General features: G+C 46.3%; 1 protein-coding gene across 2 annotated transcripts in view; it reads left to right on the top strand.

Annotated features, from left to right (window-relative positions):
- Window positions 1–24,724, top strand: part of SEMA4F (ssemaphorin 4F) — a 143,275-nt gene that overhangs the window by 107,463 nt on the left and 11,088 nt on the right. For both annotated transcript variants that reach the window (XM_073343166.1, XM_073343167.1), the window contains exons 8-12: window positions 3,473–3,648; window positions 15,734–15,881; window positions 21,394–21,616; window positions 22,812–22,921; window positions 23,518–23,675. In XM_073343166.1, the coding sequence (XP_073199267.1) occupies window positions 3,473–3,648; window positions 15,734–15,881; window positions 21,394–21,616; window positions 22,812–22,921; window positions 23,518–23,675 (815 nt within the window). The remainder of the gene's footprint in view (window positions 1–3,472; window positions 3,649–15,733; window positions 15,882–21,393; window positions 21,617–22,811; window positions 22,922–23,517; window positions 23,676–24,724) is intronic.

Here is a 24,724-nt window from a genome sequence, read left to right on the forward strand (position 1 = left end):
TATCATCCGCAAATTTGCTGAGAGTGCAATCCACACCATCCTCCAGATCATTTATGAAGATATTGAACAAAACCGGCCCCAGGACCGACCCTTGGGGCACTCCACTTGATACCGGCTGCCAACTAGACATGGAGCCATTGATCACTACCCGTTGAGCCCGACAATCTAGCCAGCTTTCTACCCACCTTATAGTGCATTCATCCAGCCCATACTTCCTTAACTTGCTGACAAGAATACTGTGGGAGACCGTGTCAAAAGCTTTGCTAAAGTCAAGAAACAATACATCCACTGCTTTCCCTTCATCCACAGAACCAGTAATCTCATCATAGAAGGCGATTAGATTAGTCAGGCATGACCTTCCCTTGGTGAATCCATGCTGGCTGTTCCTGATCACTTTCCTCTCATGCAAGTGCTTCAGGATTGATTCTTTGAGGACCTGCTCCATGATTTTTCCAGGGACTGAGGTGAGGCTGACTGGCCTGTAGTTCCCAGGATCCTCCTTCTTCCCTTTTTTAAAGATTGGCACTACATTAGCCTTTTTCCAGTCATCCGGGACTTCCCCGGTTCGCCACGAGTTTTCAAAGATAATGGCCAATGGCTCTGCAATCACAGCCGCCAATTCCTTCAGCACTCTCGGATGCAACTCGTCCGGCCCCATGGATTTGTGCACATCCAGCTTTTCTAAATAGTCCCTAACCACCTCTATCTCCACAGAGGGCTGGCCATCTCTTCCCTATTTTGTGATGCCCAGCGCAGCAGTCTGGGAGCTGACCTTGTTAGTGAAGACAGAGGCAAAAAAAGCATTGAGTACATTAGCTTTTTCCACATCCTCTGTCACTAGGTTGCCTCCCTCATTCATTAAGGGGCCCACACTTTCCTTGGCTTTCTTCTTGTTGCCAACATACCTGAAGAAACCCTTCTTGTTACTCTTGACATCTCTGGCTAGCTGCAGCTCCAGGTGCGATTTGGCCCTCCTGATATCATTCCTACATGCCCGAGCAATATTTTTATACTTTTCCCTGGTCATATGTTCAACCTTCCACTTCTTGTAAGCTTCTTTTTTATGTTTAAGATCCGCTAGGATTTCACTATTAAGCCAAGCTGGTCGCCTGCCATATTTACTATTCTTTCGACTCATCGGGATGGTTTGTCCCTGTAACCTCAACAGGGATTCCTTGAAATACAGCCAGCTCTCCTGGACTCGTTTCCCCTTCATGTTAGTCCCCCAGGGGGTCCTGGCCATCCATTCCCTGAGGGAGTCAAAGTCTGCTTTCCTGAAGTCCAGGGTCCGTATCCTGCTGCTTACCTTTCTTCCCTGCGTCAGGATCCTGAACTCAACCAACTCATGGTCACTGCCTCCCAGATTCCCATCCACTTTTGCTTCCCCCACTAATTCTACCCGGTTTGTGAGCAGCAGGTCAAGAAAAGCGCCCCCCCTAGTTGGCTCCTCTAGCACTTGCGCCAGGAAATTGTCCCCTACGCTTTCCAAAAAGCTTCCTGGATTGTCTATGCACCGCTGTATTGCTCTCCCAGCAGATATCAGGAAAATTAAAGTCACCCATGAGAATCAGGGCATGCGATCTAGTAGCTTCCGTGAGCTGCCGGAAGAAAGCCTCATCTACCTCATCCCCCTGGTCCGGTGGTCTATAGCAGACTCCCACCACTACATCACTCTTGTTGCACACACTTAATCCAGAGACACTCAGGTTTTTCTGCAGTTTCGTACCGGAGCTCTGAGCAGTCATACTGCTCCCTTACATACAGTGCTACTCCCCCACCTTTTCTGCCCTGCCTGTCCTTCCTGAACACTTTATAACCATCCATGACAGTACTCCAGTCATGTGAGTTATCCCACCAAGTCTCTGTTATTCCGATCACGTCATAGTTCCTTGACATCACCAGGACCTCCAGTTCTCCCTGCTTGTTTCCAAGGCTTTGTGCATTTGTATATAAGCACTTGAGATAACCTGTTGATCGCCCCTCATTCCCAGTATGAGGCAGGAGCCCTCCCCTCACAGACATTCCTGCCTGTGCTTCCTGCCGGTATCCCGCTTTCCCACTTACCTGTATAAGACAAAGCACCATATCGGGACTGTCTCTATAACATTGGGACATATGGTCACCCTAGCTCTCAGTTTTTGTCTCTTTTGCTAGTTGCTCTTCAAATTCTTTTTTGGCATGCCTAATTTTCCTTTGACACTTGAGTTGCCAGAATTTAAGCTCCTTTTAGTTTTCCTCAGTAGGATTGAACTTCCAATTTTTAAAGGTTTCCCTTTTTGTCTCTAACCTCTTCAACTGTTGTTTAGCCATGGTGGCATTTTTTTGATCTGCGAGGTGTTTTATTGCATTTTCTATTTTGGCTATACATTTAATTGAGCCTCTGTTATGGTATGTTTAAAAAGTTCCATGAAGCTTGGAGGCATTTTATTCTTGCGACAATTCCTTTTAATTTCTGTTTAACAAACCTCATTTTTGTGGTGTCCCCCTTTTTGAAGTTAAATCTACTGTGGTGGATTTCTTTGGTATTCCCCTCCCTCACCCCCCCCCCCCCCCCAAAGGATGTTAAATATAATTACGTTATGGTTGCTATTACCTAGTGTTTCAGCTATATTCACCTTTTAAGCCAGATCCTGTGCTCCACTTAAGACTAAATCAAGAATTGCCTCCCTCCTTGTAGGTTCCAGGACTAGCTGCTCCAAGAAGCAGTCATTAATGGTGTCTAGAAACTTTATCTCTGCCTCTTGTCCTGAGGTGATGTACCCAGTCACTTTGGGGATAGTTGAAATCCCACATTACCATTGGGTTTTCTGGTTTTGGAGCTTCTCTACTCTCCCAGAGCATTTCACAATCACCATCACCATCCTGGTTATGTTGTTGGTGGTATATTCCTACTGCTAAACTCTTATTATTCAACCAGGGAATTTATATCCATAGACATTCTATGGTACAGTTTGGTTCATTTAAGATTTTCACTATATATGACTCTCTTTCTTTCACATATAGTGCCATTCCCCTATTCTGGCCTTGGAATCTACAAAATATATTGGAATGACAGAGGAGACCATTGTGATCATCTAGTCTGATCTCCTGTATAACACAGGCCATAGAACTTCCCCAAAATAATCCCCAGAGCAGATCTTTTAGAAAAACAACCAATCTTAATTTAAAATTTGTCAATGATGGAGAATCCATCACGTCCCTCATAGTTAAAAATGTATGCTTTATTTCCAGTCTGACTTTATGTACATATCCTGTCCTAATCTTGGGGCTGCCTTCTTCTGTGTTTGAGGACACTGGAATGGACCTGTTGGTCACAGAAGCCCCTAGTGAAAGCACAGTGCTAATGGTTGAACAGAAGAATACCCAAGATGCTTGGATGAGTTAAGATAAGCTCTGCTAGAAGCTGTGAGCAGCAGATTAATCCTCTTTTTCCTGAGTGTAAATGTCTCCTTTCTGCTCTCTCTCTCTCTAGGGGGACTTGGGAGGCCTGAAGACCCTGCAGAAGCGGTGGACAACTTTCCTAAAGACCCAACTGATTTGCTTGGATCCAGAGAGTGGAACCAACTTCAATCTACTGAAAGATGTATTTACCTTGCACTCTGTAAATGGGACTTCTGCAGTGTTCTATGGTATCTTCTCAGCCCAGAGGTGGGTGCCTTTCCTGGCTCCGGCAGGTGCTCACTGAATGGAAAGTGGACTTGGTATGCAAAGGAGAGTGATCCTCAGTCTCGTAATATGGCTGTGCTCTGCACACCAAGTCTGAGTCCCTGTGGATATCTCTGCCAGCACAGCCAAGTGTATATCGTCTCAAGCAATGCAATGCTCCATGCAAGGATAGAATAAGGATGCAAAATCCTCACAACTTCTCACTTTCTTACAGGTGCTAAAGCAGCAAGTGGGAGCATCCTGGTCCTTTAGTCCATTGACTGCTTTTATTCTCTTCACTCCTAGTTACAGCTGTTCATCTTGTGTGTAGCTCAGATCATTTTAATGTGGAAACACTGTGTTTTGGGGAACTTCGGTTTCTGTCTGAGTGACTGTCCACACAGATTCCACTCTTGATGCACATACGGCCCATGTGTGCAATAGCAGTGTCCCTGTCTGCACCCTGGATGTCTTTGCATTTCCCCCAGTAACTGAAGGCATATAAGGTTGAGCAGGCTCAGCTACTGCTCAGTTCCTTAAAGCCCATGGCTGTGAGACAGAATCCCTGCAGTGTCCATGTCCCTTGCTTTGTGCGACTTAACTATTACCTTACTAATGTCTATAATTAGTGTTAGAAGGTAGAGTTAGTTTAGTTAGGTTTCCTCTCCTTGTTGGCTTTATAAAAACAACCCCCCCTTACCAAAATCCCAAACTTTTCATCGGTTTCCTTTTTTCCTAGAGTCCCCCCATCATCTCTCCACAATAGAAGAGGATATTCTAATATCATAGAATCCTAAAAATGTAGGGCTGGAAGGGCATCTTGAGCTGTCATCTAGTTCAGCCCCTTACTAGGGGCCAGACCAACTGTGCCTAGATCCCTGGCAGGTGTTTGTTTAACTTGTTCTTAAAAACTTCCAGTGGTGTGGATTCCAAGCCCTCCCTTCGAAGCCTGTTCCAGAGCTTAACTCCCCTTAGAGTTAGAAAGTTTTTCCCAAAATCAAACCAAAATCTCCCTTGGTGCGGATTACTTTTTGTCCCACCTTCAGAGGACTTGGAGAACAATTGATCACAGTCCTCTTTATAACAGCCCTTAACATGTGACACAGTACTTCAGCTCAGATCTCACCAGTGCTAAACAGAGCAGGATATGTCTCTCCTGTGTCTGACATATGACACTCCTGTTAGTACACCCCAGAATATTAGTCTTTTTCTCAACAGCATCACATTGTTGGCTCAGATTCAATTTATGATCCGCTATAACCCCCAGATCCTTTTCTGTAGTACTACTGCCTACCTTGTTTTGTAGCTGTGCATTTGATATGTATTTGTGTATTTAATTTTTCCTTCTTAAGTGTAGTACTTTGCACTTGTCTTTATTGAATTTCATCTTGCTGACTTTACACTAATCCTCTAATTTCTCAAGGTCATTTTGAGAAATGTCCTGTCCTCCAAAGTGCTAGCAACCCCTCCCAGCTTGGTGTCATCCACGAATTGTATGAGCATATTCTCCACTCCGTTATTGATGTAATTAATGAAAATATTCAGTAGTACCAGATCCCTGTGGGAACCCACTAGATATGTCTTCCCAGTTTGACCGTAAACCATTGATAACTATTCTTTGAGTATAGTCTTTCAACCAGTGGTGCACCCACCTTATACAGTAACTCCTCATTTAACACTGTAGTTATGTTCCTGAAAAATGTGACTTTAAGCGAAACAATGTTAAGCGAATCCAATTTCCCCATAAGAATTAAAGTAAATGGGGGGGTTAGGTTCCAGGGAAATTTTTTTCACCAGACAAAAGACTATATTATATATATTTATACACAGTACAAGTTTTTTAAACAAACAATTTAATACTGTGCACAGCAATGATGATTGTGAAGCTTGGTTTAGGTGGTGGAGTCAGAGGGTGGAAGAGGGTAGGATATTTCCCAGGGAATGCCTTACGGCTATATGATGAACTAGCACTTGGCTGAGCCCTCAAGAGTTAACACGTTGTTAATGTAGCCTCACACTCTACAAAGCAGCACAAATGGAGGGAGAGGAGACAGCATGGCAGGCAGAGACAGACATACACACACACACACACTGTGTGAGAGAGAGAGTCAAAGTCTGCTTTTCTGACGTCCAGGGTCCATATTTTGCTGCTCTCCTTTCTTCCTTGTATCAGGATCCTGAACTCGACCATCTCATGGTCACTGCCACCCAGGTTCCCATCCACTTTTGCTTCCTCTACTAATTCTTCCTGGTCTGTGAGCAGTAGGTCAAGAAGAGCTCTGCCCCTAATTGGTTCCTCCAGCACTTGCACCAGGAAATTGTCCCCTACACTTTCTAAAAACTTCCTGGATTGTCTGTGCACCGCTGTATTGCTCTCCCAGCAGATATCAGGGTTATTGAAGTCTCCCATGAGAACCAGGGCCTGCGATCTAGTAACTTCCGTTAATTGCCGGAAGAAAGCCTCGTCCGCCTCATCCTCCTGGTCCAGTGGTCTATAGCAGACTCCCACCACGACATCACCCTTGTTGCTCACACTTCTAAACTTAATCCAGAGACTCTCAGGTTTTTCTGCAGTTTCATACTTGAGCTCTGAGCAGTCATACTTCTCCCTTACATACAATGCAACTCCCCCACCTTTTCTGCCCTGCCTGTCCTTCCTGAACAGCTTATATCCATCCATGACAGTACTCCAGTCATGTGAGTTATCCCACCAAGTCTCTGTTGCAATCATATCCTAATTCCTTGACTGTGCCAGCACTTCCAGTTCTCTCTGCTTGTTTCCCAGGCTAGGCCCCAAATCCTTCAGTTGCCTCCTAACCCTAAGGGAAAGGCTAGGCACTGGTTGTCTTTAACTTTGAGTAGGAGACATAAGAGTTCATCTGAGGCCTCTTCCATAAAGAGCTACATGTCAGAGTCCTGCTCTAGTGCCAAAGAGAGACACAACACAATGGTTCCTTTGGACTCCCAGGATCATCGGTGAAGCGCTATCTGCAGCACCAAGCTTGATGCCAAAAGCCCAATACCAATAACAGTTCTCTCTGTGCCAACTGACGATATGGTACTGGGCACTTCGGTGCTTACCCTCCTGGCACCAGTGCAATTCCTGGTACTGCGTGACCTCTTTCTGGGCTTGGTACTCGGGTCTCTTCTGCTGAAGCACTTAAGGGAATCGCCACTACATCCGTAGCTCCTCAGTCTTGTGTTGTGCCGGTACAGATATTCTCAGGCCTGAAACCAAGAGTACCTGGCAGAATGGCTTCTACCTTGGAAGTTAATACTTTTCCTACTCCGCTGAACAGAGTGGAGGATCTTCCCATGTCCAGGCCTCATCTCTCCCTTGGGTGGCACAGTGGGAAGCTGAGAGAGAATCTAGGAATGATTCTCAAAAAAAGAGGTCAGGTTCACACAGGGAGTCCCCTGGCTGGTATCCACCCATGCATTCTCCCCCACGTCATCTTTATCAACCTTGGCCATATTGGTCACCACAGGGAGGAATGCCTATTCAAGGAAGCAGGTCTACTCCACTTCATATTGAATGTTGAAGAGATGGCGCCCTGTTTCCTTCCTCTGTAACTGACGGGATGCTGGCAGTGTTCATTCCCAATCTAACTCTCAAAATCTCTTTCCTTTTAAGGTGTGTGAGAGAGAAATTCCTATGTAGGAGGGAAAGCTCCTCTCTCATAATTGATTTTCACTGTGTTCTGCATTCGATATCTCATTTTGCCTAATTATTTATGGAATTCCTTTTGTTATTTCAGTTTACGTGATGACAAGCTAAAGGGATTTCTAATTCAGTCATTATTACTGACATCTGTGGTAACCGGTGATTCTTAATGAGTTTAAAAACATCTTTGAATGAGTCATCATTTTATGCATCACAGAAAACATCTGCAATAACAAAATACCTCTCAATAGTCACAGAACATAGCCTGATCATAAGCACCCCTTCTCAATTACCCAATCTTGTTTATTATACTTCTGTAGATATTTTTCGTTAGTTTTGAGAGGTCCCTTTCCTAAACACCTAGACTCTCTTAGACCGAGAGGTGCAGGGGATAATTAGGTACAGCCCAATACTTAATTATATACATTCTAAAGTGCTAGTCACACACTAAGTTCAGTTTAGGAGCCAACACTCTGAGGCCTTAGACTCCAGGCACACTTTTGGCTAATAAAGCAAGGATTCTGGGAGTATAATCAGTATACAAAGGACAATGAGAAAAATCATGAAAATGTTAATATTTACGAACAGTGGAAACACTGAACGTTCCACTTGAGGTAATTTGGGAGAAGCAGCTCAAACTCCTGGCAAAATTGGAGAGACTGGTTGCCTATAAATGTGGTCCTACTCAAAATCACCAAGGCAACCTGGCACCCATCTTCTATCCCAGCTAAGAAGAAAGCCAAGGAAAGTGTGGGCCCCTTAATGAATGAGGGAGGCAACCTAGTGACAGAGGATGTGGAAAAAGCTAATGTACTAAATGCTTTTTTTGCCTCTGTTTTCACTAACAAGGTCAGCTCCCAGACTGCTGCACTGGGCATCACAAAATGGGGAAGAGTTGGCCAGCCCTCTGTGGAGATAGAGGTGGTTAGGGACTATTTAGAAAAGCTGGACGTGCACAAGTCCATGGGGCCGGACGAGTTGCATCCGAGAGTGCTGAAGGAATTGGCGGCTGTGATTGCAGAGCCATTGGCCATTATCTTTGAAAACTCGTGGCGAACCGGGGAAGTCCCGGATGACTGGAAAAAGGCTAATGTAGTGCCAATCTTTAAAAAAGGGAAGAAGGAGGATCCTGGGAACTACAGGCCAGTCAGCCTCACCTCGGTCCCTGGAAAAATCATGGAGCAGGTCCTCAAAGAATCAATCCTGATGCACTTGCATGAGAGGAAAATGATCAGGAACAGTCAGCATGGATTCACCAAGGGAAGGTCATGCCTGACTAATCTAATCGCCTTCTATGATGAGATTACTGGTTCTGTGGATGAAGGGAAAGCAGTGGATGTATTGTTTCTTGACTTTAGCTAGGCTTTTGACACGGTCTCCCACAGTATTCTTGTCAGCAAGTTAAGGAAGTATGGGCTGGATGAATGCACTATAAGGTGGGTAGAAAGTTGGCTAGATTGTCGGGCTCAACGGGTAGTGATCAATGGCTCCATGTCTAGTTGGAAGCCGGTGTCAAGTGGAGTGCCCCAGGAGTCGGTCCTGGGGCTGGTTTTGTTCAATATCTTCATAAATGATCTGGAGGATGGTGTGGATTGCACTCTCAGCAAATTTGCAGATGATACTAAACTGAGAGGAGTGGTAGATACGCTGGAGGGCAGGGATAGGGTACAGAGGGACCTAGACAAATTGGAGGATTGGGCCAAAAGAAATCTGATGAGGTTCAATAAGGATAAGTGCAGGGTCCTGCACTTAGGACGGAAGAACCCAATGCACTGCTACAGACTAGGGACCGAATGGCTAGGCAGCAGTTCTGCGGAAAAGGACCTAGGGGTGACAGTGGACGAGAAGCTGGATATGAGTCAGCAGTGTGCCCTTGTTGCCAAGAAGGCCAATGGCATTTTGGGATGTATAAGTAGGGGCATAGCAAGGAGATCGAGGGACGTGATCGTCCCCCTCTATTCGACGTTGGTGAGGCCTCATCTGGAGTACTGTGTCCAGTTTTGGGCCCCACACTACAAGAAGGATGTGGATAAATTGGAGAGAGTCCAGCGAAAGGCAACAAAAATGATTAGGGGTCTGGAACACATGACTTATGAGGAGAGGCTGAGGGAACTGGGATTGTTTAGTCTGCGGAAGAGAAGAATGAGGGGGGATTTGATAGCTGCTTTCAACTCCCTGAAAGGGGGTTCCAAAGAGGATGGATCTAGACTATTCTCAGTGGCAGAAGAGGACAGGGCAAGGAGTAATGGTTTCAAGTTGCAGTGGGGGAGGTTTAGGTTGGATATTAGGAAAAACTTTTTCACTCGGAGGGTGGTGAAACACTGGAATGGGTTACCTAGGGAGGTGGTGGAATCTCCTTCCTTAGATATTTTTAAGGTCAGGCTTGACAAAGCCTTGGCTGGGATGATTCAGTTGGGGATTGGTCCTGCTTTGAGCAGGGGGTTGGACTAGATGACCTCCTGAGGTCCCTTCCATCCCTGATATTCTATGATACCAGCACAAAGTACTTCCCTTTCGGCTGTCCGTGACCCCAAGGGCGTTCACAAAGTACGCATCTCAGACATCGGGGATCCACATCTTTCCCTACCTAGATGGTTGTCTGATAAAAGATGGGTCAGACTCCATAGCCCAAACTTGCCATTTGTTTCACAGCCTGGACCTGCAAATCAGGCTCAGGCTTGACTTCTCCCAACTGTCTGAGCGTCATGTTCATTGGCAAGCGTTTGGATTCAATGAGGGAAAAGCTGTCTTACCCGGCGAGAGGGTCCTGCAGGCTCTTACCAGGCTGAAGACTGCTTGGACTCAGCTCAGGGGTGTGAGGCAAACTCACAGCCAAACCAGGGCTCCTCGCTCAGCTGCTGTGGTGACTCAGCGCTCAGGTATTAAGCAGCAACCTAACACTGACTAGAGCCTGGGTCAAATGAACCCAGGGTCAGGTATTTCCACAACCCCAGCAGAGCTGCAGATCCATCTGAGCAACAGCGCTACCTGGCCAATAACCCTCCTACTGCCTCGCAGTACACCAGACTCCAGTGACTCCCAGCCTTGCCTGAGCCCTGTCCCAGCATTGTCCTTGCCCTGCACTAACCTCGCTCCAGCCTGGCCTCTACCTCCTGATTCCCCCCCCCCCCCGCCCCCTCCCAAACCCTTGGACTCTGACTACCTGTTTTTGACCTTCAGCCCGTATCTGGACTCTGGCTCCGGTATCAGTTTGGTATGTCTTTGGACTCTGACCACCCAGCTTCGACCTCTGGCCTGCATCTGGACTCTGGCTACGATTCAGATTCTGGCTTGGCTATGACTCTGATCTTGGTTTTGACCCTGGACTGTACCCAGATCTCAATTCCAGAACCACCCTTGGCTCAGGCCCAACCCTACGCCTAGCTACGGCCCATGCTCCAACCACTAGGCCTGATTTTGGGAGGCAGCGCCTGACAGTGGGTCTTAGGAGAGCTATTAGCCAGGATGGGCAGGTATGCAAAATCATGCTCTGAAGTGTCTCTAGCTTCTGTTTGACAAAAGCTGTGAGTGGGGGTACATGGGATGGATCACTTGTTGATTACCTGTTCTGTTCATTCCCTCTGAAGCACCTGGCATTGGCCAGTGTTGGAGGACAGGATACTGGGCTAGATGGGCCATTGGTCTGACCCAGTAAGGCCATTCTTATGCTCATGTACGTCATGCCTGTCTGTTCCAAGACCATTAACACAACAGATGCCTCCAATCTGGACTGGAAAGTGCATGTCAATACCTAGAGATGCATAGATTATGGAACCAATGGGAAGCAAAACTCCACCTCAGTGTGCTAGAGGTCAGAGCCATTTGATGGACCTTAACTCCTTTACCTTTGAGGCCGGGTACTGACAGGCAATGCCGCTATCTAAAAATCAGGGAGCGTCACACTCTCCATCTCTGTGCTCATAGGCCTTAAAGTTCTGGCTGTGGTGCCTCGTACTTCATTCAACAACTCTGCATCTGGCTGTGGAAAAGAATGTACAGAGGGCCTCTCTCAGTAGGAAGATGTGGGACCAATATGAGAGGTCACTGAAGACTACAGTGGTGATACATTCATAGATCCCAAGGCCAGAAGGAGCTACTGAAATCCATCTAGTTGGATCTGCTGTATAACCCAGGCTATAGCATTTCCCAACAATAATTGCTAGAGCATATTTTTTTAGAAAATCATCCAATCTTGATTTTTAAATACTCTGTGATGGAGAACCCAGCCTGACCCATGGTACATTGTTGCAATGGTTGGTTAGTCTCACTGTTAATTAGCTCCTCATTCCCAGTCCTGAATTTGTCCAGCTTCAGTTTCCAGCCATTGGATTGTCTTAAACCTTTCTCTGCTAGATTGAAGTCCACATTATCAAATATTTATTTCCCATGTAGATACTTACAGACTGTAATCAAGTCACCCCTTAAATTTCTCTTTTTAAGATAAATAGATTGAGCTCTTTGAGCCTCTTACTATAGGCATAAAGAAAAGGAGTACTTGTGGCACCTTAGAGACTAACCAATTTATTTGAGCATGAGCTTTCGTGAGCTACAGCTCACTTCATCATTACTCCTTTTCTTTTTGCGAATACAGACTAACACGGCTGTTACTCTGAAACCTGTTACTATAGGCATGTTTTCTAATCCTTCTCATGGCTCTTCTCTGAATCCTCTCCAATTTGTCAACATCCTTCTTGAATTGTGGACACCAGAACAGGACACAGTATTGCAGCAGCAGTTGCACCAGTGGAAATACAGAGGTAAAATAACCTCTTTGTTCCTACTTGAGATTCCCCTGTTTGGATATTCCAGGATCACATTAGTTGTTTTGGCCACAGTGTTGCACTGGGAGCTCATGTTCACCTGATTATCCACCACGACCCCAAATCTTTTTCAGAGTCACTGCTTCCCAGGATACAGTTCCCCAACCTGTAAGTAAGGCCGATGTTCTTTGTTCCTAGATGGATCCATTTACATTTCACTGTGTTAAAATGTATATTGTTTGCTTGTGCCCAGCTTACCGATCACTCTGCATCTGTGACTGTCCTTGGAATAGCAGACCGTGTCAGCCAGATGTTTTGGGAAGACCACGAGTGGTTTTTGAAAGCGAGTATAGTCAGATTAATCTTCGTCACTTGGACGTATTCCCCATATGGACGTATTTGCTACAAGAGCCAACAGAATGCCATCAGTTCTCTTTCAGAGCAGGTCACAGCCCCAGATCCCTTGCAGATGCATTCCTCCTTCTTTGTGAGTTGAGTCTGACATACGCTTTTCCCCAGTACCACTCGTTCCCAAGGTCATCCCATGTGATTCTGATTGCCCCAGCTTGACTAAGGCAACACTGGTTCTCTAACCTACAGATTCTCTTTTCAACGATCACTACCGCTTCTCCCAGACAAAGACACAGTATGCCTGGATGACTGTCAAATCCTTCACCCAAATCCCAAGAGTGTCCACCTGATGGCTTGGCTGTTGGATGGCTGTGCAAAGTATTCTATAGAACAGTGGAAAAACATCTACTTAGAGTACTTATCTCTATAAGGGGAAACATTTTTCTAGTTGGTCTGAGAGTCATAACTTCCCTCAGGAACAAGAATCTAAGATATCTTGGAATATCTCCTATATCTTAAAGAATTGTGACCATCTACTAGCTCACTAAAAGTACACTTAGCTGCAGTCTTGGCTATCTACCCTCCTAACCAGGTGAAGTCAGTTTTCTCTAACTCTATGGAGGCTGGATTTTTTAAAAAGAGATAAATAGAACTCATCCTCTTATCGGGGCTCTGGTTCCTCCTTGAAACTTGACTCTTGTATTATCTGCTCTGATAGGGCCTCCATTTGAGCCAATGGCAACCTGCTCTTTAACCCTCCGATTAGCAAATGTGTCCTTCCTGGTGGCTATCACATGGGCAAGAGAAGTGGACAGAGCTGCAAGTCCTGATGGCAGGTCCCCCATACCACATTCGATAAATACAAAGTCTCAATGAAACCACATCTGGAATTTCTAATGAAGGTGGTGTCCAGCTCCCACCATAATCAGGCACGCCGTCTGCCTACCTTTTCCCCTGAGATGTGTATGCATAAGGATGAGGAGAGACTCCCTACACTAGATGTTTGTTGTGTCCTCTCTTTTTATATAGATCACATCTATTTATATCCCATCCAGGAAGGATAAAGCATCAGGCAGTTCCAGCTCAGGGAATTTCTCACTGGATAATCTCATGTTATGAGTAGGGTTCCAATTTTGATTGGGCATATTCCTGAAGGCTTCATCACATTACATAATCTTTAATTGCAGATTAATCTTTAATTCATGGAGACTCCAGGACAATTCTGAAGGGCTGGCAACCCTAGTTCATGAGCTAGCTAACACTTTATGCTCTCCAAGAGTGGCAGCGCATTCTACAACAGCCCAAGCAACTTGCCTGACTTTGTTCAGAGATGTACCTATAGAGGACAAATATAAAGCAGAGACATGGTCCTCGAGGCATATCTTTGCCAAGCATTATGTGATTATTACAGCCTCCAGAGCTGACTTGACTTTGGGAGAGCAATGGTGCAATCCCTTTTCAAATTGACTCTAGGCCCCACCATCATGATGCACTGCTTGGGTGTCATCTAAGTGGAATGGATATGTGCAATCACATAAAGAAGAAAAATCTGTTACTTAACTGCACTTTAACTGTGTGAGAGCCCACAGCTCACCCTCCTTCCCCTCTTCTTTGGAGTCTATCCCATCATGATTCTGGTGTGAAGGAACTGAAAGGGGATCGGGGACTCCACCATTTATGCCCTTGGTGTGGCGTACGGTTGCAAACTTTCTAATTTTTGAAAACCAGACAACTCCCCCATCCCCCATGTGATGCAGGTAGGAGGCAGCCCTGGCTCAGCAGGGGCTGGTGCAGGTTGATGACCCAGTACCTCCCCTCCCCTTCTTCCCCCAGCCACAGTAATCATACTTTTGGTGTCTGGTCCCCTTTTTGACTGGACACCTGGCAACCCTAGTGGGGAGGTGCAGGGCACATGCTGTATCATGAACTCTTTGGCTTGAGCACACTGGGTGTGCCCACACCGAAGGAAAAGACACACACAACACATCGTGAAGTACAACAGCTACAATATAGGAAAATAACCATTTTATCAAACAAGAACAGGCCAGAGTTCTGCTGACACTGTGATACGTAGGTCTGATACTTGGGAACCCCTGGATTTGACATGGGAAGCTGCTTTTGCCTGTGCCAGGTCTTCTGCGTCTACTGTTACAATGCTTTATGGTGACACACATGCCGGGAGAATTAGAGGGTCCCATCCTTTACCGCTGAGCCCTACTTACACAGCCTTCCCTGAAGACAAATGGGTAATGGGCCCACACCCCAATTTCTTCCCTAATGTGGTTACTGATTTTCACTTGTCTTTCCCAAATCTTTCCCCTTCAATGGAGGTTAGCATACACCCTGACACACACACATGCATGATATTAAAAGTGCTCCTAACTGCTACCTAATGGAACAAAATATTTTTATAATCCCCCAAGTAGAGTTATGGGACAGGCTATTTCCTCCTGAAAGATAGATCCCAATGGGTCAAATCCTCTATAGGAACATGCTGTGGATTAGCAGATATCCCATCCCATTGCAACAGAGGTGTCTTATCAGGCTTGCTTTCTGTAATGTCCTCAGTGTAGAAATATGCAGAGCTCAATTCTTACCTTCATAGCATCACTTTTGCCCTAGCTTTGAGATCTGGTGCCTAGTTCAGGAGAGCAATTTTTCTGTCGCTTATCTAAATATCTTCCTCATTCCCTGCTCTTTAGGGGTTTCTTACTGCTCATGAGTGAATTTCCCCAAAGTGCATATCTCTACTGATAATGCTTATAACTAGATTCATAGAGTTTAAGCCAGAAGGGGCCATTAGGTCACCTAGTGTGACCTCCTGTTTTATCACAGGCCATTACATTCACTCAGTTACCCCTGTATTGTGTTTGACTAAGACACGCCTTCCAGAAAGGCATCCGGTACTGATCTAAAAACATCAAGAGCTGGAGAATTCACCACTTCCCATGATACTTTGGTCCAGTGGTTAATCTCTTTGTTTTTTTTATTTATCCCTAACGTCTAATTTGAATTATCTGCCTCCAGCATCTAGCCATTGAGTCTTGTAATGCTTTTCTCTGCTAGATTGAAGAGCCCTTTAGTACCTGGCATTTTTCCTCCATGACAGTATTTATAAGCTGTAATCAAGTCACCTCTAAATCTTCTTTTTGATGAGATAAATAGAAACTTGTGAGGTTGTATGGGCCTCGCTCCTTATTTAACTTCACATGAGTCATTCCATGGTGCCACTCAGAGTCTGAGGATTCTCCCCTGACAATCTGCTCAAAGCTTCTCTTATAGCTAATTAACCTCCCTTTCTGTTTCCCCTCAGGGATGGCGGGCAGGTCTCAGCTGTCTGTGCCTACAGCATTCAGGACATCCAGAAAGCCATGAACGGCCGTTTCAAGGAATTTAAACATGACTGTGACAAGTGGACAAGTGTCATGGGTGGGGATGTCCCTGAGCCACGGCCAGGTGCAGTAAGTGATGAGAACCATGCTGGCTACTGGACAGATACAGATCTCTTCTTTTTTTCTTTTTCATGAAAAGGGCTGTGGACCTTCAGGCTTTGGCCTAGAACACTGGTTGGGGAGGTGAGGGAGGTGTTGACTAACATATGCTGCCTTGTGTATATATACGTATCATATTAATAATATGTACCATATCATTCATACACATATCTACCTAGCTATCTCAGTATGCAGTAAGCACAAATATTATAGCAGTTATATAGCCTAAATTGACCTATAATTTTTATATAACCCTGATAACTTATGCTAAGTGTCCCATAACCCTTTGCATTCACTAAAATAAGTTTTGGCTTAAGCAAATAAAAAAGCTGTCAAAATTGATACAGATGAGTGCTTTACCATAGGAGCAAAAAGAAAGTTACTCTCACAAGCCTGCACTGGAATGCCCCAAAGGAAGAGGACATAACAAATAATTGTTCTACCCTAGTACAAAACTAGAAGGTGGCATCATACCCTTTGGTACCTAAAATGCATGTGTATAGAATAAAGCGATAAGGGTTACATCATAGCATTAAAAAAAAAAAGGTAAAAACTTAATTGGTTAAATTTAGTTTCAAATGATGTACACCCTACCTGTTTACAAGTAAAGGGTACTGTATAAAAATGGCTTTAGGGGAGTCCATCTTCTACATAAAGTAAATGTACCAACACTGCATGAGAGAGCTTCCTGGAGACAGGTATTGTATAAAACTATGGCCCGCGGGCCACATCCTGCCCATCAGACCATTTAATCCGGCCTTCAGCTCCCACTGGGGAGCGGGGTCAGAGATTTGCCCTGCTCCGGCGCTCCAGACAGGGAGCAGTTTCGGGGGCTTGCTCCACTCCGCGTGGCTCATAGGAAGCAGCCAGCATGACCCCATTCCAGCTCCTACGTAGTAAACGGAGACGTGGCCAGGTGGCTCTGCACACTGCGCCGTCTGCAGGCGCCAACCCCGCAGCTCCCATTGGCCACGGTTTCCAGCCAATGGCAGCTGCATGGGTGGCATCTGTGGAGGGGGAAGCGTGCAGAGCCATCTGGCCACGCCTCGGAGCTGGAGTGGGACATACTTCCAGTAAGCGCTGTCCAGAGGGCCCCCCCCGTGCCCCAATCCCCTGCCACAGCCCTGATCCCCCTCCCGCCCTTGATCCCAGCCCAGAGCGTCCTCTTGTACCCGAGAGCCCACACCCCCAACCAGAGCCCTCACCCGTCCTGTGCCCCAACAGCCTGTCCCAGCCCCGATCCCCCTCTCACCCTCCAAACCCCTTGGTCCCAGCCTGGAGCCCCCTCCTGCACCCCAAACCCCTCATCCCCAGCCCCACCCAGAGCATAACCCCCCCCCCCCCCGCACTCCGGCCCGGAGCCTCCTCCTGCACCCTGAACTCCTCGTTTCTGGCCCCAGCTGGAGCCCTCACCACCTCCTTCACCCCATCCCCAATTTTATGAGCATTCATGGCTCACCATACAATTTCCATACCCCGATGTGGCCCTCAGGCCAAAAAGTTTGCCCACCCCTGGTATAAAACCTTTTTTCCTGTACTACATTATAATGGCTTATAGCAATAAACCTAACTAACGTTGGTTATTTGGTCTCTTAAGTATATTTCATAACAAACCAAAGAGTGATCAAGCAATTAACTGTACCCAATTTATCAACAAATTGGCGCGCCGAGACAGGAGCCATCCAGCCAAAACATCAGTCAAACCAAGGAGTGTTGGGTCGCCACCTAACTGCTTGGAAGGGGTAACACTGAGTGAGAGGAAAAAAGAAAAGGAGTACTTGTGGCACCTGAGAGACTAACCAATTTATTTGAGCATAAGCTTTCGTGAGCCACAGCTCACTTCATCGGATGCATACTGTGGAAAGTGTAGAAGATCTTTTTATATACACACAAAGTATGAAAAAATACCTCCTCCCACCCCACTCTCCTGCTGGTAATAGCTTATCTAAAGTGATCACTCTCCTTACAATGTGTATGATAATCAAGTTGGGCCATTTCCAGCACAAATCCAGGGTTTAACAAGAATGTCTGGGGGAGGGGGGGGAGGAAAAAACAAGGGGAAATAGGTTACCTTGCATAATGACTTAGCCACTCCCAGTCTCTATTCAAGCCTAAGTTAATTGTATCAAATTTGCAAATGAATTCTAATTCAGCAGTTTCTCGCTGGAGTCTGGATTTGAAGTTTTTTTGTTGTAATACAGCAACTTTCATGTCTGTAATCGCGTGACCAGAGAGATTGAAGTGTTCTCTGACCTGGTTTATGAATGTTATAATTCTTGACATCTGATTTGTGTCCATTTATTCTTTTACGTAGAGACTGTCCAGTTTGACCAATGTACATGGCAGAGGGGCATTGCTGGCACATGATGGCATAGATCACATTGGTGGATGTGCAGGTGAACGAGCCTCTGATCGTGTGGCTGATGTTATTAGGCCCTGTGATGGTGTCCCCTGAATAGATATATGGGCACAGTTGGCAACGGGCTTTGTTGCAAGGATAGGTTCCTGGGTTAGTGGTTCTGTTGTGTGGTATGTAGTTGCTGGTGAGTATTTGCTTCAGGTTGGGGGGATGTCTGTTCCATCCATGGTGGGATGGAAATTGTTGAAATCATGGTGGAATTCCTCAAGGGCTTCTTTTCCATGGGTCCAGATGATGAAGATGTCATCAACATAGCGCAAGTAGAGTAGGGGTGTTAGGGGACGAGAGCTGAGGAAGCGTTGTTCTAAGTCAGCCATAAAAATGTTGGCATACTGTGGGGCCATGCGGGTACCCATAGCAGTGCCGCTGATCTGAAGGTATACATTGTCCCCAAATGTAAAATAGTTATGGGTAAGGACAAAGTCACAAAGTTCAGCCACCAGGTTAGCCGTGACATTATCGGGGATAGTGTTCTTGACGGCTTGTAGTCCATCTTTGTGTGGAATGTTGGTGTAGAGGGCTTCTACATCCATAGTGGCCAGGATGGTGTTATCAGGAAGATCACCGATGGATTGTAGTTTCTTCAGGAAGTCAGTGGTGTCTCGAAGGTAGCTGGGAGTGCTGGTAGCGTAGGGCCTGAGGAGGGAGTCTACATAGCCAGACAATCCTGCTGTCAGGGTGCCAATGCCTGAGATGACGGGGTGCCCAGGATTTCCAGGTTTATGGATCTTGGGTAGTAGATAGAATATCCCAGGTCGGGGTTCCAGGGGTGTGTCTGTACGGATTTGATCTTGCGCTTTTTCAGGGAGTTCCTTGAGCAAATGCTGTAGTTTCTTTTGGTAACTCTCAGTGGGATCAGAGGGTAATGGCTTGTAGAAAGTGGTGTTGGAGAGCTGCCGAGCAGCCTCTTGTTCATATTCCGACCTATTCATGATGACAACAGCACCTCCTTTGTCAGCCTTTTTGATTATGATGTCAGAGTTGTTTCTGAGGCTATGGATGGCATTGTGTTCCGCACAGCTGAGGTTATGGGGCAAGTGATGCTGCTTTTCCACTATTTCAGCCCGTGCACGTCGGCGGAAGCACTCTATGTAGAAGTCCAGTCTGCTGTTTCGACCTTCAGGAGGAGTCCACCTAGAATCCTTCTTTTTGTAGTGTTGGTAGGGAGGTCTCTGTGGATTAGTATGTTGTTCAGAGGTATGTTGGAAATATTCTTTGAGTCGGAGATGTCGAAAATAGGATTCTAGGTCACCACAGAACTGTATCATGTTCGTGGGGGTGGAGGGGCAGAAGGTGAGGCCCCGAGATAGGACAGCTGCTTTTGCTGGGCTGAGAGTATAGTTGGATAGGTTAACAATATTGCTGGGTGGGTTGAGGGAACCATTGCTGTGGCCCCTTGTGGCATGTAGTAGTTTAGAAAGTTTAGTGTCCTTTTTTCTTTTGTAGAGAAGCAAAGTGTGTGTTGTAAATGGCTTGTCTAGTTTTAGTAAATTCCAGCCATGAGGAAGTTAGTGTGGAAGGTTGGTTTTTTATTAGAGTATCCATTTTGTGCTGGAAATGGCCCAACTTGATTATCATACACATTGTAAGGAGAGTGATAGCTTTAGATAAGCTATTACCAGCAGGAGAGTGGGGTGGGAGGAGGTATTTTTTCATGCTTTGTGTGTATATAAAAAGATCTTCTACACTTTCCACAGTATGCATCTGATGAAGTGAGCTGTGGCTCACGAAAGCTTATGCTCAAATAAATTGGTTAGTCTCTAGGGTGCCACAAGTACTCCTTTTCTTTTTACGAATACAGACTAACATGGCTGTTACTCTGAAACCTGTCATTGAGTGAGAGATGGGACGCTAGTGTTTGTTAATCTCATGTACATTTGTGCAGGCCAGCAAGCGCTGTGCTCAATCCTGCAATTCCAGGACGCACAAAAGTTGCTACTGTAATTTATTATAAAAAAAAGTGCTACTATGGCAGAATGCCTCTTTAAAAAATTAACTGATTTCATCAGAAGTGCCTAATAAAGCACTCAAGGCAAAACACCAATACTTCAAAAATTCCTGGGCAAAAAACTATACTTTAAAAACATATAAAAAACAGGTTTCAGAGTAACAGCCGTGTTAGTCTGTATTCGCAAAAAGAAAAGGAGTACTTGTGGCACCTTAGAGACTAACCAATGGTTAGTCTCTAAGATGCCACAAGTACTCCTTTTCTTTTTATGTAAAAAACAATTACAAGTAAAACTTTCTAGGCAAAATGCACAAATACAGCAAATACATTTACAGCTAAAATGGCAAAATGCTGAAGCCCCAAAATTAGCAATTATAATGGCCAAAAATAACTGATTGTGAGAGGGCAGATTTAATCTGGGGAGGATTTGTTGTAGGCAGAGATGGGAGTGGTGTCTAATGCTTCTCATTATATCCCCCTTTCTCAGGTGCTTAGTTAACCTATTAACCATCTCCCTAGTCAGCCATTAGCCTGTAAATACCTTTGTGACCTGTTTGTAAGGGCAGCTAAGTAGTCCCTCTATTGCTCTGAGACGTGCCTTAAAAGCCTGAGCCTTGGTCTACAGTGGGGGGGGGGATCGAGCTAAGATTCACAACTTCAGCTACATGAATAACATAGATCGACTTACCGTGGTGTCTCCACAGCGATGAGTCGGCTGCCGCTCCCCCGTCGACTCTGCCTGCGCCTCTCGGGGCGCTGGAATACAGGAGTCCATGGGAAAGCGCTCAGGGATCGATTTATCACGTCTAGACCAGACGCAATAAATCGATCCCCGCTGGATCAATTGCTGCCTGCCGATCCGGAGGGTAGTGAAGACATACCCCAAATGGGCCATTGTGGGGCTAGCCCCAGTCAAATTTGCTGAAACACAGTGATTTGCTACTGTGTGTGTATGAAACCCCATATGCAGGTTGTATGCACCATACTTTGTATTCAGAAGGTCCCAAGGCTGCTGAAGGAGTGGAATTAACAGTTTCTGACTAGGAAACAACATCCAGTCCAGCTGTTCTGCTGCCCAGGTCATTTGAACATGTCTTCCTGTTTTTTACCCACAGTGCATTACCAAGAGCATGAAGTTGGCTGGCTTTGGCTCCTCCCTGGCACTGCCTGACCGTGTTCTGACATTTGTCAGAGATCATCCTCTCATGGACCAGGTTGTTCACCCGCTGGAAATGAGGCCCGTGTTGGTCAAGCTGGACACACAGTACCTCAGAATTGCAGTACATCGTGTCAGAAGCATCTCTGGGCAGGAATATGATATGCTGTACCTGGGGACCGGTGAGGGAGATGGCAGCACTGGGTGCGGACAGGAATGGACAGGCACAGGGAAAGAATGGGCACAGGTTGGGAGGGTATGGCTGTAAATCAGGTGCAGTCACCTGGGAGCAGCCACATGGAGTGGAGAGATGATTTATTATTTGTATTGTAGCTCCTAGGAGCCCAGTCATGGACTTGGACCCCATGGTGCTAGGCACTGTACAAATGCAGAACAAACAAAAGTCCCTGTCCCAAGGAGCTTAGTCTAAGAATAACACAAGAGATGGACACAGACAGACTGAGGGGCGAGTACCAAGAAACAGAGACAATATTGGTCAGCATGGTAGGAAGTGGGCTTAGCACATTAGCACCATTGTCAATTTTTTTCTAGACTTCACAGCAAAGGAGGGTTTTGAAGGAGGATAATGAGTTAGTTTGGGGGCTGTTTACTGGGAGCATCTCCCACGTGTGGGAGGCAGCAGGGGAGAAAGCACAAAATGTTTGTTTCATAATGTAACAAGTGGGCAATGGAAGCTGGCATGATGGGCTGACTCGGGACGGGAGTCAGCAGGTCAGTAGTTAAGGAGAGATGATAGGTAGGGTGGGAATAGGTTGCAAAGGGGCTTGAAAGCAAAGACAAGAGCATATGTCTGAAGTGACAAAAAAGGGGAAACCAGTGGAGGTATGTGGGGAGGGGCTGGCATGGTCAAAACAATGGGATAGGAAAACAATCTCTGCAGCAGCATTCTGAATGGTGTGCGTTGGGCAAGACTGCATTTGTCGAGGCCAGGGAGAAGGATGTTCAGTAATGGAGACGTGCAAGAACCAGAGCCCAGATGAGAATTTTAGCTGTGTGGGTGGTAGGAGAGACCGTATCTGAGAGACATTATGTAGAAAGAATCTGCAAGACCTAGACATGGTATGACTTCTCTCTAGGTCGTCACATCCAGAGTCAAAGGTGACCTCTGCGTTATGGGACTGAGTGACAGGCAGATGCTGATGTTGTCCACAGTGATGGAGAGAGGAGGTGTCAGGGAGAGCTTGAGATGCAGGCTGGGGGGCAGCTGTCTGAAGTGAGAGCAAGAATGGCCACCCCCTGGCATGGGAGCTGTGAGGCCCTTTTGGGAAGAGATGGTTGTGGAGCTTGTCTGCTGCTGTGGCACCAGATGGGGGTGCTGATCTAATCTCTCCCTCTACTCTGACCTTCCCTTTACAGAGGATGGACATTTGCACAAAGCAGTGAAGATTGCCCAAAAAGCTGTCATCATTGAGGATCTGACACTGTTCCCAGAGCCCCAGCCAATTCAGAACCTGCAGCTCCACCAGGTGAGGGAACAAGCCTCTGGGTGCCTGGAGCTAGCACTGGCTAGGCTGGCATGTTCCAAGCACTGATGGACACGGGGTATTTGAAAAGGAAACTGACACCTTCAGGGTGGGAAAATATGGGTCTGCTGGATCAAATCCAGAAAGCGGCTGCCTGCCCCCAGCCTTGCTTATCCCTGATTCACTGGTAAATGGGGTTTACTGGGTCCCATTGCTCCCTCTTGGTAAGGGTAATAGATTCCTCCCTTACCCAGATGCCTCTGGTTATCTGTCTGAGTGATTATACTGTGCTCAGCACCATGGCAACTGTACATCTAACAGGTTATATATTAAAAATTCCATGGAATCTTGTTTCTCTTCTCCTTGCCCCTGTTGGCTGGTTGCTGAAGGAACGGTGGTCATGTGAGTTTAATATGTGGTCCTGGCAGCACTGAGATTTGTGCTGGGAGTGACTCCCACAGCTGTGAGCGGCTAGCCACAAAAGTGCTATTCTTATGCTCATGAGCCTTTCCTTTGTGACTGGCGGCTCCAGCCCTATATAGGTGTCATGGTGTCGTCCAGAGTAGGGGAAGAGTTGCTATCTTTTGCTATCTTTGTAGAGCTGGTTGTATGTAGGGTCCCCTACTGAAGTGACTCAGGTCAACACAACAGACTGTGAGAGATACAAGAGCTGCATCGAGTGTGTCCTGGGCAGAGACCCATCCTGTGCCTGGAGCAGAGAGCTGGGTGCTTGTATACACCACCAGGGACAAAGCGGGTAAGTGACTTGCCTCCATTTCCTATTGTCCCCAAAGGACCCATGAAAAATAAAACCTGTGAAAGAGATCATCTTCGACCTTGAGGGATTGCCACCGCTGCCAGTTGCCTATAGCCTGGATGGTGACATCTTTTCCCTGAAATCTGACATCTTCAAATAGCCTGTCACCAGCTCTGCAACCTTGCTATTTGCAACACCTGCGACCTTAAGATCCCCATCCTGGGTCCCATCTCCTCTGGCCAGGGCCATTTCAGCTTCCTTCCCTCTGGCCTCCCTGAGCCCCAGCCCTTCTAATGCCAACTTGTCCAGAATGCTGCTTCCCACCCGCCCCCTGCACTCTGCTAGTAATACCAGCCTAGATACCCCATTTTTCTGCTTCTCTCCATTCTTTAATCATAGAATATCAGGGTTGGAGGGGACCTCAGGAGGTCATCTAGTCCAACCCCCTGCTCAAAGCAGGACCAATCCCCAACTAAATCACCCCAGCCAAGGTTTTGTCAAGCCTGACCTTAAAAATTCCTAAGGAAGGAGATTCCACCACCTCCCTAGGTAATGCATTCCAGTGTTTCACCACCCTCCTAGTGAAAGTTTTCCTAATATCCAACCTAAACCTCCCCCACTGCAACTTGAGACCATTACTCCTTGTTCTGTCATCAGCTACCACTGAGAACAGTCTTGCTCCATCCTCTTTGGAACCCCCTTTCAGGGAGTTGAAAGCAGCTATCAAATCCCCCCTCATTCTTCTCTTCCGCAGACTAAACAATCCCAGTTCCCTCAGCCTCTCCTCATAAGTCATGTGTTCCAATCCCATAATCATTTTTGTTGCCCTCCGCTGGACGTTTTCCAATTTTTCCACATCCTTCTTGTAGTGTGGGGCCCAAAACTGGACACCGTACTCCAAAAGCAGTGCATGTGTTATTCCTTGACTTTAGCAAAGCTTTTGATATGGTCCCCCACAGTATTCTTGCCAACAAGTTAGAGAGGTATGGGCTGGATGAATGGACTATAAGGTGGATAGAAAGCTGGCTAGATCGTCGGGCTCAACAGGT

The sequence above is a fragment of the Lepidochelys kempii genome, chromosome 4, assembly GCF_965140285.1.
Source record: "Lepidochelys kempii isolate rLepKem1 chromosome 4, rLepKem1.hap1, whole genome shotgun sequence".
NCBI classification, from domain to species: domain Eukaryota; kingdom Metazoa; phylum Chordata; order Testudines; family Cheloniidae; genus Lepidochelys; species Lepidochelys kempii.